At 40.2% G+C, this 13498-nt stretch overlaps 2 protein-coding genes across 3 annotated transcripts; both read right to left on the bottom strand.

Annotated features, from left to right (window-relative positions):
* Positions 1 to 68: 68 nt before the first annotated feature.
* rsph10b (radial spoke head 10 homolog B) lies at positions 69 to 7313 on the bottom strand. Of its 2 annotated transcripts, none has more exons than XM_069691373.1 (17): positions 7020 to 7313; positions 6823 to 6898; positions 6398 to 6466; positions 6005 to 6178; positions 5843 to 5928; positions 5638 to 5758; positions 4558 to 4734; positions 4090 to 4192; positions 3867 to 3964; positions 3585 to 3774; positions 3335 to 3443; positions 3048 to 3127; positions 2610 to 2758; positions 2195 to 2299; positions 1891 to 2061; positions 1128 to 1185; positions 69 to 837 (listed from the first exon to the last, which is right to left on the bottom strand). In XM_069691373.1, exons 1-17 carry the CDS (start codon positions 7187 to 7189, stop codon positions 647 to 649), a joined length of 2127 nt encoding a protein of 708 aa, XP_069547474.1. In that variant the 5' UTR covers positions 7190 to 7313; the 3' UTR covers positions 69 to 646. The 2 variants fall into 2 exon arrangements, with proteins under 2 accessions (XP_069547474.1, XP_069547473.1); XM_069691372.1 differs by having other exon boundaries at positions 1107 to 1185.
* Positions 7314 to 7444: 131 nt separating this feature from the next.
* pms2 (PMS1 homolog 2, mismatch repair system component) lies at positions 7445 to 13410 on the bottom strand. The gene is made up of 16 exons (XM_069691358.1): positions 13374 to 13410; positions 12999 to 13060; positions 12572 to 12711; positions 11984 to 12070; positions 11799 to 11901; positions 11532 to 11715; positions 11187 to 11354; positions 10716 to 10813; positions 10526 to 10625; positions 10354 to 10438; positions 10108 to 10260; positions 9085 to 9964; positions 8831 to 8998; positions 8630 to 8730; positions 8327 to 8496; positions 7445 to 7833 (listed from the first exon to the last, which is right to left on the bottom strand). Exons 2-16 carry the CDS (start codon positions 13010 to 13012, stop codon positions 7690 to 7692), a joined length of 2595 nt encoding a protein of 864 aa, XP_069547459.1. The 5' UTR covers positions 13013 to 13060; positions 13374 to 13410; the 3' UTR covers positions 7445 to 7689.
* Between the last annotated feature and the right edge of the window lie 88 nt (positions 13411 to 13498).

A 13498-nucleotide genomic window follows, 5' to 3' on the forward strand; every position in this document is an offset into this window, starting at 1 on the left:
TTAAGAAAATATATGAGTGATTACCAGAAAATCTTTTTGTCTCACAACAATTTTGAATTAAAGTTTCAGTTACAACCAGGAAATGGCCAGTGCTCCTCCTTTTACAGCTTTACACGCAATCATTTTATCACTGACTGTATTATTGTTTTTCAGTCTGTGGGGATAGTGCAGCTCCAGAACGGTCCGTTTCATTCTTCTCCTAACGCCTCTTCTAGCTGCAACACAACACGGAGCACTACACAGTTTACGGCACAAACATGTTAAACAACGAAGGAGCAGTAGAATGATTCTGTCCTTTTGGTGGAGACAGTCCACATCAAGGAGCGGTGGTGAAACTATAATGAAACCAATGGGCAGAGAAAGCATTATGCTCAGTATGGCTGGAAATCCCAATTCAAATTTTCATAGATTTAATACAATTTAATAGAAGTTGGTTTGTTAAAATTGTCCTCCGGTGGAAGTACAACCATCCTTTTACCCAGTCAAATCTCAACGAGTAATGATACACAACATAAATGTTAAAACACTGAGCAAGCCACAGATTTTAAAATACTCTTAACCTGACCCAATAAAAATGAATAAACTCAGCTGGGAATTGGGATAAGATTACTGTACTACCTGGCTCTTTGTCTGGAGCAATCTACCTCTATGCCTCACTGCGGAGTTTCTTTTCTCTCATGTTTGCGGTCACTGACTGATGATGGTCAAACGCTGGGAAGAAAAAGTGGTTGAAGAATTTCTGAAGTATCTGGGTCCTGAGCTGCAGTTCATTGTCTTTGGCCTCCATTTCACTGGTTTGTACAGACTTTCCTTCACCTCTACGCTCCTCTGTGAGCTCTACAGGAAATGAAAAATGTTTTTAAAAAAAAGAAAAGAATTTAGCTTAAACATTAGCCAGTTTATTATGAGTTAAGAAATAATTTCTGATAATGATCTAAATGTCTCTTGTCCATCTGAAGTCTATTTGTCAGTGCAATGAATTTAATGTATTTTAACTTTCTGAACATGACACATACACACTACACAAGTCCTTTTCAATTCTACCATTATACATGCATGTATGTATGTGCAAGTACATATAACACATGTAAAGCAACAAGCCAAACCTGCAGATTGAGATGTCTCACCGACTTTAGTGTTGATATATTGTTGACTCAACACATCCTGAAGAGTAGAACTTCCCGCCTATAAGACATGATATGTTATGTCAGTCAGTCATGATGCCAACTTCATTGGGTATTTTATTTGTTTCAACAGCAACACTGGAAATGCAGTTGTCTTTTCCATCGTTTCATATACATCTAGATGGAGGTATGATTTCTAAAGTATGGAGGTATATTGCTGAAAAGACAGATCAGTATTGTGTTTTAACGTAAATCCTTTATTGTTAGAACAAGATGTTTTCTACTATATAACATATTTACATGTTATAATGATGCACAAACGTAGCATGTTTTAACAAAAATATTTCTTGTTATAAGAAAATTATTACTATTTATCACATAATTTAAATGCTTCTCGTTATAACTTGATAATTTATATTTTTCGTTTGACATGGTAAGATTCTGCTGTTACTGAGCATGCTGGATGCTATTCTGATAAGTAGGTGTACATTACAAAGGATTTTAAAATGCATGGGGCTGTGAAATAGTAGCATATGTTCAGCCCTAATCATCAATTTCTGCATTTTTTTTGTTTGTTATTTTTCATGCTAGATTGCCTGCTTGCCAACCGCTTTGCCCCTGGAGCTGCAACGTGGGTAGAAAAAAAATGATAAATTCCTTCACATTTTGCTTTCCTCTGTTATTATAATATGAACATTATGCTGGGACAACGACTTTACACAGAAGGGATAATAATGGTCATCAGAGGTTTGAGAAAGTGCCTGACCGACTGAGAAGAGCTGCTTGTAGTCAGCACGGTTTTCTCGCTGTCCTCCACCTCTGCTGGCTCGCTCCCGGCCTCCGTGTCAGACCTGAAAAGGAGCCGGCCCTTCTCCACCTGCTGACATTTCACTACTGCAGAGCCCAGAAGTACCTCAAAAAACTCCAGGAATGTAATCTGCAGCAGAGAGAGCAGGATAACAACCACAGTGCAACGGGGGGGGGGGAGACTGTATCAAAAAGGGCTGATGGATAAATTCTAATCTTTCAATTGGCTGCGGAAAGTGATGGTACGAACACGACAGGCGAACCTCCATATTCAGACAGGAAGACGGGGTGTTGGAGTCGCAGCTCTCTGCAGTGATGATCTCCAGCAACCTCACTGTGGTCAGCTTACGGTCCAACATACAGAGATCCTGGTAAGGGTTACAAAGCATGAATCAACACAGTGTTTTTAAATATGAAGGACATGTTTTTATGACGTGTTGGTTAGTGAGTAAGACTGCTGTTGATGCTAATAAGCTATGCATGTAGTACATTCTTCCACCTATTCTCAAATGCTTTTTCATGCAAACTAAATGTGCTCTTCAATTTGTAACATTGTTACAAAATCACTCCGAACTGGGCAGCTTTGTAGTTGTGTTACAGAAAACTGTTATCAGAAATTGAATTCATTACTCCTATGCAGCAGATAAAAATTAGGTCAGCAGTTGCTCTTGTGTGAACCTTGAACGCCCACAGCAGGTGTCGGTAGGTCATGGCCAGGTCGGATCGGGGGGGTGGGTTCACCCTGCACAAAGCCTGATAGACTTCCCAGGACCTCTTCATATAGTTCATAGCCACCACTGCAACATCCGGCTGCCTAAACAGGAAGCCTGCATCAACACAGCTGTAGTTATTGAGTGCAGCTATTACTGCACCAGACAGAGCTAAGCAACGGTCAGTTTCAGTGTGTGTATAATCTCAGACAAAACATGCAAAAACACCAGACAAGCAGGAACCTGCAAACTCCTACTTGACGGAAATATTTGCAGGAATTTCTTTTTCATTCACTTTTTTTTGTCACTTTTTCTTTAGCTCAAAATCTTACAACGGTAATACATATTTGGTTTGGTACCTATTATGTGTGTGCATACATTTCCACTTGTAATATACCGTCAGTACCTTTTACATTCTTAGCATTCGGGAGGATGTTGTCTGTCATCAGTTTGGATAAGCAGGCAGCCACAATGTTCTTTTGTGTCCTGTAAATAGAGGAGAAATGTTGTTTCTCAACTCAAAATGAGTTATCAAGGACAAAAGAAAAGTTCATATAAAAACTGTCCCATTATACCGTGAGCACATTATGTTTTTCAGAGTGTAAACACGGAAACTCAAAGGTCGCTGGTTTGAGAAACTCCCATGACCCTTCAACTTGTAAAATCTTCTCAAAGGTAAAAATGTGTCCGTACACCATGTCTTTGCTGTAGATGTGGTAGGCCACGATCACAAGACAGCTGAGGAATCTACAGAGCAGCATGGAGCTGAAGGGACAATGAATCTCTGCTGATTTGGAATCTTCTGAAACACAAAGAGAGGGAAAAGCTTTCAACAGAGTCCAAGCCTCCAAAAATACTGAAGCTCTCAGTGTTCTGTCCTCTGTATGAGAGATGGATAAAATACATGTAAGTAGGAGAGATGGAGAACGGCAGTCCCCCTCACCTTTTATTAAATGGTCTATCTGTGTCAGAGAAATGCCGTGACGATGGATGTTGCAGTCTTTGAACAGGCGCCAGAGCTGCAGGCGGGACAGCAGGAAGGTGTTATCTGGCGTGTGGGCGTGGCCAAGTCTGCTGTAGAAACTATAGATAGACCTCAGCTCCATGTCCTGCCTCAGCACCACAAACTCCACCTGTGACACATGAGCCAACAGCATCAGGTTATGAACATGGAAGAAAATAAGGAAATGGGGAAACAATTTTACACAGTGAAGCAACACCTGACCTGTTTGCGCTCTGTGTCATGGTTTCTCTCTGGGATTTTGTCCAGAACACATTCAATGTTCAGAGCCATGTCTGGTCCTAGTACAGATGAGTCACTATCTGACAGAGGTTATATACCAGAAAAAAGATAGAAAAGGATTTCAAACTGTAACATTGATAATGATTCCCTTGATGCAGGCTGAGCATTTTGAATATACCTACAAATACTGTTGTTTTTTTTTTACCGAGAGGACAGAGAGCTCTGTTTCCATCCACGCTGGCTGTCTTCATCTGATTGTCCACAAACTCTCCTTCAAATACACGCCCATCCATGAAGGTAAATTTACCCTTTGAACCACATAGTACAGACGTTCTTGGAATTATACATTTGTTAAATAAAAATTCAGGAAAGTCAATGAAAAGAGTGAAGATTTCATCTTGATGCATAATGTACATAAATAGATGGGCTCTTCCTTAAGCATCAATCATTTTTTTTACTAAAATAAGTTTTTCTGAATGCAAAAAATTCACTGCAGCACAGTTCCTTAAAGTCAATAACGGGCTGTGACTCTAAAATGAACCTAATATGAAATTACAGCTGCTCTTAAAGTCATCTTCTGCTATTTATGATACATATTCAAAGCACTAATAAAAATGTATCATATTAATGCAACCAGGTGTGAGTGAGGGGAAATACTGTATCACTGTTTTACCTGCCCATGTTTTCCATCATTCTTCCATTGCCCTTCGTAGATGGCCCCGCCAGCATAGTGAAAGGTTCCCTGTCCGTGCCTCTGACCCTGAACGAAATCCCCCTCGTACTGATTGTTCTGGGAATACTGGGATCCATCCACCCGCCTCAAGAGCCACACATGTGTGCCTCGTCCATGCTGCCAGAGAAGAGATCAAGTCAGTCACATAAAATCTAGTGTGAGACACGACAGGTGAACGGGGTAAAGATTTTAACGAATAGATATCACCATGAAACTTCCACAGTTAATTCATTATATTGAGGCAATTATTTTAGTTTTCTGATATTTCTGTATCTATCTTATTTATGTGCAAATTTGCATACATTTCTATAACAGATATCTGAACTTTGGCTAAAGCTAGGTTTAAAAATCTTGTTGGATTTTGATGACATATATTAATATAAATCGGTTTTACAACGTGTTTTTTGAATCCTTTTTATCACTTGATAAATCAGAAAATACTGTCAAAAAGCCATGAAAAAACGTTTTTTGACACATTTTTAATAATAAAATGATACATAGATATGGTTATAGATTATATATGTACAAAGTCCTATGTAAAAAACTTTCCTAGTATGGATAGGAATAAAACTGGTTTAGTTTATGTAACTGCTGCTGAAGTGGAGATTTGTGGCTTAGAGTATGAGGAAAAACTCATTTTGAGAAAGACGTCATGTATAATTAAAGGTATTTCTCTCAAAATTAGTATTTTCTCAGATTCTGATCCAGAAGGACTTCTGGATCTGGATCCACTTGGGCAGCACTTTCAAACAGCAAACTCTCAGTTTTATCCGTATTTAGGTATGTTCTGAAGGTTTTTACAGAGGGATATGTTCATTAAAATCATTTAGATAACATTTTATATGCTAACTTTTTGTGAATTTAGGAGAAATCTATGAAAAATTGACCAGTGTCTTGGATTAAGTGTTACAGCAGTGTCTTTCAGATATATGCAAACTTCTAGGTATGTTGTTGCTCCTGAGTCTGGGAGAGGGCTACGACAACACTACAGGATAACTTGCTATATGGTTACTTTCATACCTGGACTCCATCCAGCCATTGCCCAACATACTGCTGTCCCAGTTTCAGCCACCTCATCCTGCCCTCTCCATGTCTTAGGTTGTTCCTCCACTCACCAGAGTAAACATTACCAGAGGGGTAGCTGTGAAGACACGCGTGTAATCTTTGAGCATTTCAAATGCAACTACAGCCTAAAGATGAGAAGATATATGTACTCCATACATACCATCTCTCTCCCCATCCCTCTTTGTTGTTCTTCACCCAATCTCCTTTGTACCAGGAGGTCTTATCCTCGTTGTAATACACCGTACCCTAACACAGAATATAAACAATCAAAAAGAGACAGAACACTTTAAAAAGAAAACAACTAGAAATTAAGAGGTCATACCTTTCCGTGCCTCTTGCCCTGATACCATTGCCCTCTGTAAAACACACCGGTCTTGGCACACTTGTAGGTTCCCGTCCCGTGTCGTATACCATTGTAGACTTCACCCTGATAGGAGCTGCCATCCGGCCAGGTGTAGGTGCCCCGTCCAATGATCATATTGCACACAAATTCTCCCTGTTGGGTAAGAAACTTAGACTCACTTCAACATTTTGTTGAGCACATTTATTCCCCCCCTTACATATTGTATTTCATCTTTATTTTACTTTTCTCAGCTCCATTGATATCTAGGATACACGTTTAGAAATGCTACATACACATGGGTTATTGTAAAGAAAGGTTCCTTCAAATTTAAGTTCATTATAGTCATCACAAAATATCATTAATGTACCCTACCTCATATTTCAGTCCGGCTGCCTGTGTGAAGACACCAGGACCATCCATAAGTCCTTTGGAAAACATGCCCTTCACAAAAAAAAAAAAAAATTAAAAACATGGCAAAATGTATTTATTTTGCATGAGCCAATAACATTTGGAGTAAGGACAGACCACATTGAATCTTTTGCTGATATCAGATATTTTCCAACACATTTCTCCTCTACCTAACTGCAGAGAACATCAATAGTTTAAAGAAATATATTTCTTGATAGTTTGATGGAGTTTCAACATCACTGCTAACTGAAACACCTTTGCAGCAGTTTGAAATATTTGAACCACTGAAGGTCACGTTTGAAAGCATTCATTCATGCATTACAGTATGCAATTTCTACACTTGTAATATAATCATTTTTCCAAATGGTTTTGAAATGTGGTATCAACACCTTGTACGTGTGGCCTTCTTGAAACCAAGCCACACCTTCTCCATGAAACTTTCCATCACAGGTGTCTCCCCTGTACCTGTCGGTGAAACATCAAGAGTTTCACAGGAAACTCATTCTGAACCAGATTTAAGGAAACTATCGGTCGCTAATAAGTGTAACTAACTTCATCTAAGCGAATTAATGGTATGAGTGATGACCTCTGTACAATCAAGCTCCAAAGCGCGGGGAGTTTATAGACGCCGTCATTCCCGGTCGACTCGTCCCCGTCTGGAAGGTACCGCGGGTTGTTTTCGTCCACATCCGCCGAGTTTAAAGTAGAGCAGCTCACGAGCTTTCCGCTTTCTCCTTCTCCCGCCGTCTTTGACATCTCTGCGACTCCGCGCGGATTTACGTTTTCCCCGTTCAACAATTTTTTTTTTTGTACCGCCGTTTTATTTCTTTCTTTGCCCTTTTGTCGTTTTGTCGCTAATGTTTCCCTCCCAGGCTAGATTCGTCTCCATGGTAACGGCGAAGGATGCTTACAAGTACGGCAGCCTTACTAAGACAAAAAAAAGAAGCTAAACGCAGTGCACCACTAACCCGTCCGCGATTTATGACTAACAGAAGCTTGTTTTAGAGAATATCCTTTTTATTTCGAAAACAACTGGATGTTAACAAAATATGAATTGTACTACAAAATAAAAATGAAAAAAATCTGAATACACATCAAAACAGTCAATAGCAAAGATTTAACTGTACAGATATACAGTATGAGTGGTTTGCGTACCACCACATCAGCAAGACTGATGGTTGACATTCATAAACTGGGCTGAAGGCATTTTCCAGTTATATGAAGCCGGACTGCCAGACAGACGCTTTCGTTACAGGTCAGTCTTGTGAGATGATGTCCAGGTTGACGAGGTGTCTCATGGTTGGCCTGCCGTGAGGACAGTTCCACGGATGCTCAATCTCCCCCATGTGAACCACCAGTTTCTTCATCTCACTGACACTCAGAGCGGTGCCAATCATCACCTGAAGGTAGAAACAAGCAAAAACAACAGAAAATGGATAAAGAAGCAATTTTCCAAAAGGCAAGACAATGTTATAGAATTTGACTATAGTAAACCTGGTATATATATATATATATAGTGCTATAACAAGGCTTTTACATTTTAGATAGCTACAAATCACAAAACCCTTCCATTACTGTCAAAATCATCATTATTCAAATTAATTTGGAATTTTTTATTTATTTTTATCATGAAAGAAAATCAATGACAAAAATCTATGTACGTGATAAAAGGAAGACAAACACTGTAAAAGGAAAAAAAAATGCTTTGTAAAACAGTCTGCAGTAATGTAAAACGTAAGTGATTTATTTCACCCTCTAAACATAAAAACATTGTTTCCATGACCACTAATGGCCAAGGTGGGAAAAAAACAATAACTGCTGACTCTCCACTTACTGAAAGTGAAAACTTGGCTTGAGTGTCTTGAAAATGATCTTATACCGATATGAACTCACAGATTTCCGACAAGATCTGGAGGCAAACATCTGTCTGACTCTGGACGGTCGGCACATGACGCCTGGGCTGTCACTCAACATGAAAATCAGCTCTTCAATGTCCGCTGGGCCGAATGTCCAGTTTTTACTGGTGGGCAACGACACCAGCTTCACTCTCTCCATGACCTGAGCTGCAGTAACAATCAACAAGTCAGTTTAGTATTTGTAATCATCAATATGGGAAGCTACTTTTTTTGGACTGGAGATAAAATCAACAATCAACTCATGTTTAATCACTTGTATTTCATAGTTAAATGGTCCTACCGTCCTCATCAACCAGGAATTCAAAACCATTCTTCCTGAAAATCTCAATGTTCTCCATGAGTACGTTCTCACTGACCGCGGTGAGGTGAAGTTTCTGTGGGCTGCAAACATAAAGGGAAGAATACAAACAGATCACTGAAGAATACAAAAGGCCAATAAATACTCTAACACAGAGTTTTATCTGCAGATTTAGATTCTTACACAATAAGTTTCTGTCCTTGGAGCACATTGTGCTGCTGGAGCATCTCAAAGTTGTACTTCTCATCGGTGGCATGCTGGTCGATCATGAAGATGTCCGAGTTGAGTTTGGTGATAATGAAGCCCAGATTAAACTGACCGATGATCTCCATTTCCTTAAACATTTCTTTACTGTAGAGATGAAAGAGAGATAATTCTTGAACCTACACTTAAATACTAGAAAGTTGAGTCAGCCATAATTAGAAGTCAAATCCTACCTGATCTCTTTCTTGAGCTCTTCTTCTGCACTTTGGTTTTCTCCGGGGTTGATCTTGGCCCTGAAGCGACGGTAGCGTAGCTTCACTTCGTTCATCTGTTTCTGCTGGTCCTGTAACCTCCTCATCTTCCCTGCCAGCTCTTGTAAAGAGAAGTGTAGAGGCACCGTCCTCCTCTGTAGGCAGACTGGGGCGTCCACCACCGAAGAAGAGTCCTCACAACCATTCAAAACAGTGCTGGACTTTTGCTCTGTGGGGAAATGTGGATTCTCTTTTCTGGCTCTCTTAGCCTCTGGACTCATAGTAGAGTCCTCAGTAGAAGTGCACGCTTCAGTCTGCAACTTCAGGTCTTCAGGAACAGTGTGACTACTGTCCGATGTTTCTTTCAATGTTTCGTTTTTTACACTGTCGCTGTCAATCATCGGTTTAGGAGAGCTGAACTCCAGATCAGAACAATGAATATCAGGTGCTGCCATCGTAGAGTCACAACTGGACACAGTCACGCTGTCTTTTTCAGAGTCTGTATCACAGCACGGCGTTCTGCCATACCTAAACCCATCTAGCACCGACTTCCCCACTGGGGAGCATTTAGCTGCCTCTGTTGTAGGTTTCACAGGAGATTTTACACTTTGGTTGACAGCAGAAGGTGTTACAGAATCCTTAAAAAAAGACTGGAGCGTTTTCTGCATTGGGCCGCTGGTGGAGCCTTTTTCCGCACTTGACTTGTTCCCAGAATTGGAGCTGTAATGATTAGAAAAGGCAGCTTTTAGGCCGGCCAGGTTCATGGAGGACTTTGGGCTTGGAATCACTGTTCGGATGTCCTCTCCAGGTTCTGCCTCGTTCTTTTTAGACAGGGCGAGTTGACACAGTTTAGAGGTTGCATCTAGAAACAAACAGTCAAAATAAAAACACTGCAATCAAAAAGTATTAAGAGAACTAATCTCAGTGATATTATAAAACTATAATATCAGTGTGCAGATATCTGAACTGTTGATATAAAGGCTAAATGTAAAGACGTGTTCTTACTGGTGCTGGGTATTGGTGTATAGTTCAGGCTGATCTTATTGACTCCAGCCTCGTACATAGTGATGAGAGAGGTCTTTAAAATAGCCAGCAAGAGTTTCTCCTCCTGAAGAAAAATCTGTCGTTTGTCTGGCGTCACATTCACATCCACACACTCTGAAAACGCAACACAAAAACATTTAGTAGTAGTACAGAAAACCAACAGTGTTTAATGGATAACTTCAGTTTGATTAATGGCCACTTTCTCACCTGAGGCGACAGCTATGTTCAACGCAACAAATGGATACTGATGTCTGTTGTACATATGATACACTTCATTCACAAGTTTGGTCACCTGCATGTTGGGAATAACGAGAGGTCAGGAGGAAAATACAAACCCTGACATCTCCGGATCCAATCAAACTCACAAAATATAAATCACCTTAAGGGGGTCACACGGCCGGTTGTTAATGAAAAAGAACTGCCTGTCTGTGGCACTTCTCCCGACACCGTGGTCACCTCGAGACACAAACCCTGTGATGCTGCCAAGAACATCGTTTTTTCAGTTTAAACAAAAAAACACAACAACAGAAACCCTTCAGAGAGAAGGCATACGGGACATTAGCACTCACGAAAAAAGCTGTTTGGGTAGTTCTTCCTCTTTGAGTCCATATTCTTCTATAATATTTTCTGTAGGAGATACTTGTTGAAAAGGTAGAAGACTCTGTGGCTGCAGGAACCGTAGTCGACATAAAATGAAGGAAGAAAAAAATTAATTATTTTTTAAAAGGTCCCATATTGTATAAATTTCCATTTTCATTTCTTTATTTATTATAAAGCCAGTCGAGGTGCTAAATAAATACAGTGCTAGTGTCAAAGAACTCAGTCCTTCGAGAAACGCAAACAGCCCGTATTCAGCAGCTGTCTCATTTGAATGCGGCTTTTGGACTTCTGTAGGTTTGTGATGTCACAAACTCTCTCTCAAGTCATATGTCCGGCTTCAACTCGGTAAAACTGTTTTTCTGGGTTTTAGCAAGAATTTAAAAAAAACAAAAAAACAGGTTGTAACCTCATCAGGAAATATGTGAAGTCAATGTTTCAACCTGTTTTGGTCCAAATATGGCTCCGATGTTGTCTCTCATATTTTGGCTGCCACTGGTGCTGAGGACAGTGCTGCGCTTTCCCTGCCCATTTTGATTGGAGCAGGTAATACGCACTCCTGTAGAGACGATGCAGTAGGACTGCAGGACATGTATCATTTTGGCATACTCCTGAAAACACAGAACAATTAAATATTTAGGATTAAATGCCATTTTAAAAAATGTCTACAAGCATTGCAAGTTATATTCTGAGAAAAAAACATTTTGCTGCAGAATCTTTTTAACATTTTCACATTTACGTTGATGTGTTTTTTTCTATCTGCCTGGTAAGACCCTCGAATGTTTGACCTTCTTAATGTTGCGCTGGAACTCCTTGTGTCGAACGGGTAGGGTGGAGAAGAGCTGCTGCAGGCTGATCGTGGTGCCTTGCTGCCGGGGATGAGGTGACCGCTGCACTAGGTGGCCTTTGTGGTCAAACACCAGCTTGGTGCCCACCTGGCTGGACTCGTGGCAGGTAAGCACACTGAGGTCACTGCGACAAGGAGACAGAGCTCATTTTTGCTCATGAGGTGACAAATAATTTAGGTTCAAGTACAGAATAAACGTGTCCGTTACCTCAGAGCACATAAAGAGCTGAGGGCTTCACCTCTGAAGCCAAATGTTTCCACATGGATGAGGTCTGAGAAATCTCGTAGCTTTGATGTGTGATGCTTCAGTGCTGTGGAACACAAAGAGGAGATTAACCAAAACAATCAGAAAGGCCTCGTCCAACAGAGCGGAGATACAAAGCTGACACTTACTTAGTCCTTCAAAGTTGTCCTCCTCGACACCTTTACCATTGTCTGACACTTCCACTTGTTCAACTCCGCACTCCTTCAGCTTGACATCTGGAGTATGCAAAAAAAAAAAAAAAAAAAAAAAAAAAGTGTGATACAAGTTGATCACATTGTGCAGACAGATCTGTCACAGTCCTGTAAAAACCTTGTTGGGTAGGAATGCTTGAGAGCTATGGTCCTGCCTCACCTCCACGTTCTCTTCCAACACATCTCTATTCTCAATACATTTTCCTAGGACAATACTGGGGCTGATATCAGTACTGATGTCAGGTAGTACCAAATTCTGATATCAATATATTGGCCGATATTCTTTATTGATATCGATATATCATTTTTCTGCTCCCTCTTAAAAGCTGAAAAACAATGCATAAATGTTATGTCTATATTGTAAACTCAATTGATATTTCTACTATTGAACCAGCCTGTGTAGAACAAAGGATCCTGTCACTTTAACAAAACTCCATCAGCTGAAAGAAAACCTAACTGTCCTGCTTTTTAAAACGCCACTGCAGCCCTCCCTGGAAAACTGCTTTGAGTATGATATTTGCTTACCGATGTTGGTGGCTCCTGCATCAATGCTGTTCTCCACCAGCTCTTTGACAGCGGTGGCCAAAGTCAGCACCACTTGTCCAGAGCAGATCTGATGCACTGAGTGTTTGTCAATAGCCTTGATTGCTCCAGCAGGTTCAGAGCTGAGCAAAAGAAAAACCAATACTCAGTGACACTGATGTGTAACTTTATCTTCTGCAAAGTTCATATTGCAGCAAATACTTTTTAGCATTTAAAATTAAATCTACATGACAGAGTTTGGGTACAGTTAAGGGGACTGAATACTTTCTGAACTCACTGTGCATTGAATTTGCAGATTTTTCAGTGAAGTGGGGGTCCAGGTTAATTTTTTTTAATATATATTAACGAAACGTAATTAACTGTTAAACACTGTAGATTTGCATGGTGTAAAAACAAAAACGTAGCTTACCAAGCATCAGACATCTTCGCAGAGTGAAGACACTTGTGTCTTGAGATGATATTCGACTCTATCTGAAACAGTGTAAGGAGACAACTGCTAACTGGTCGCCATTGTCATGTGTACCTAGTTTTGAATTTTGTGACAACATTGGAGCGCGTCCGTTTCACGACATCATGTTGTAAACACAAGAGTGAAGCTGTCCCGCGCCGAGAGCGCACATACTTCACGAGCATCACTCGTGCGCAAAAATTGCGCAGCTTACTATTAAAAGCAGAAATATACAAGAGTGACAGTGCCAAAAATTCAAGATCACAAACAAGACAGCGAAATATGAGCGTGATGAAACAAATTATATCGCTGTAAATAAGTATTAAAAAATGTTACCTCAGACTTTGTAGAATTTCATCATCAGATTTACTGGATTCCTCGACCTTTTGGGGCGTTAGGACACGTTTGCAACTACCTCACTTTGTAAACAAACGAATAAATAACTTTTTGTTGAAGGGTTA

Source organism: Brachyistius frenatus, unplaced genomic scaffold, assembly GCF_029030835.1.
Source record: "Brachyistius frenatus isolate BFR_SWC_R1_liver_20210118 unplaced genomic scaffold, ASM2903083v1 Contig_11, whole genome shotgun sequence".
NCBI classification, from domain to species: Eukaryota; Metazoa; Chordata; class Actinopteri; family Embiotocidae; genus Brachyistius; species Brachyistius frenatus.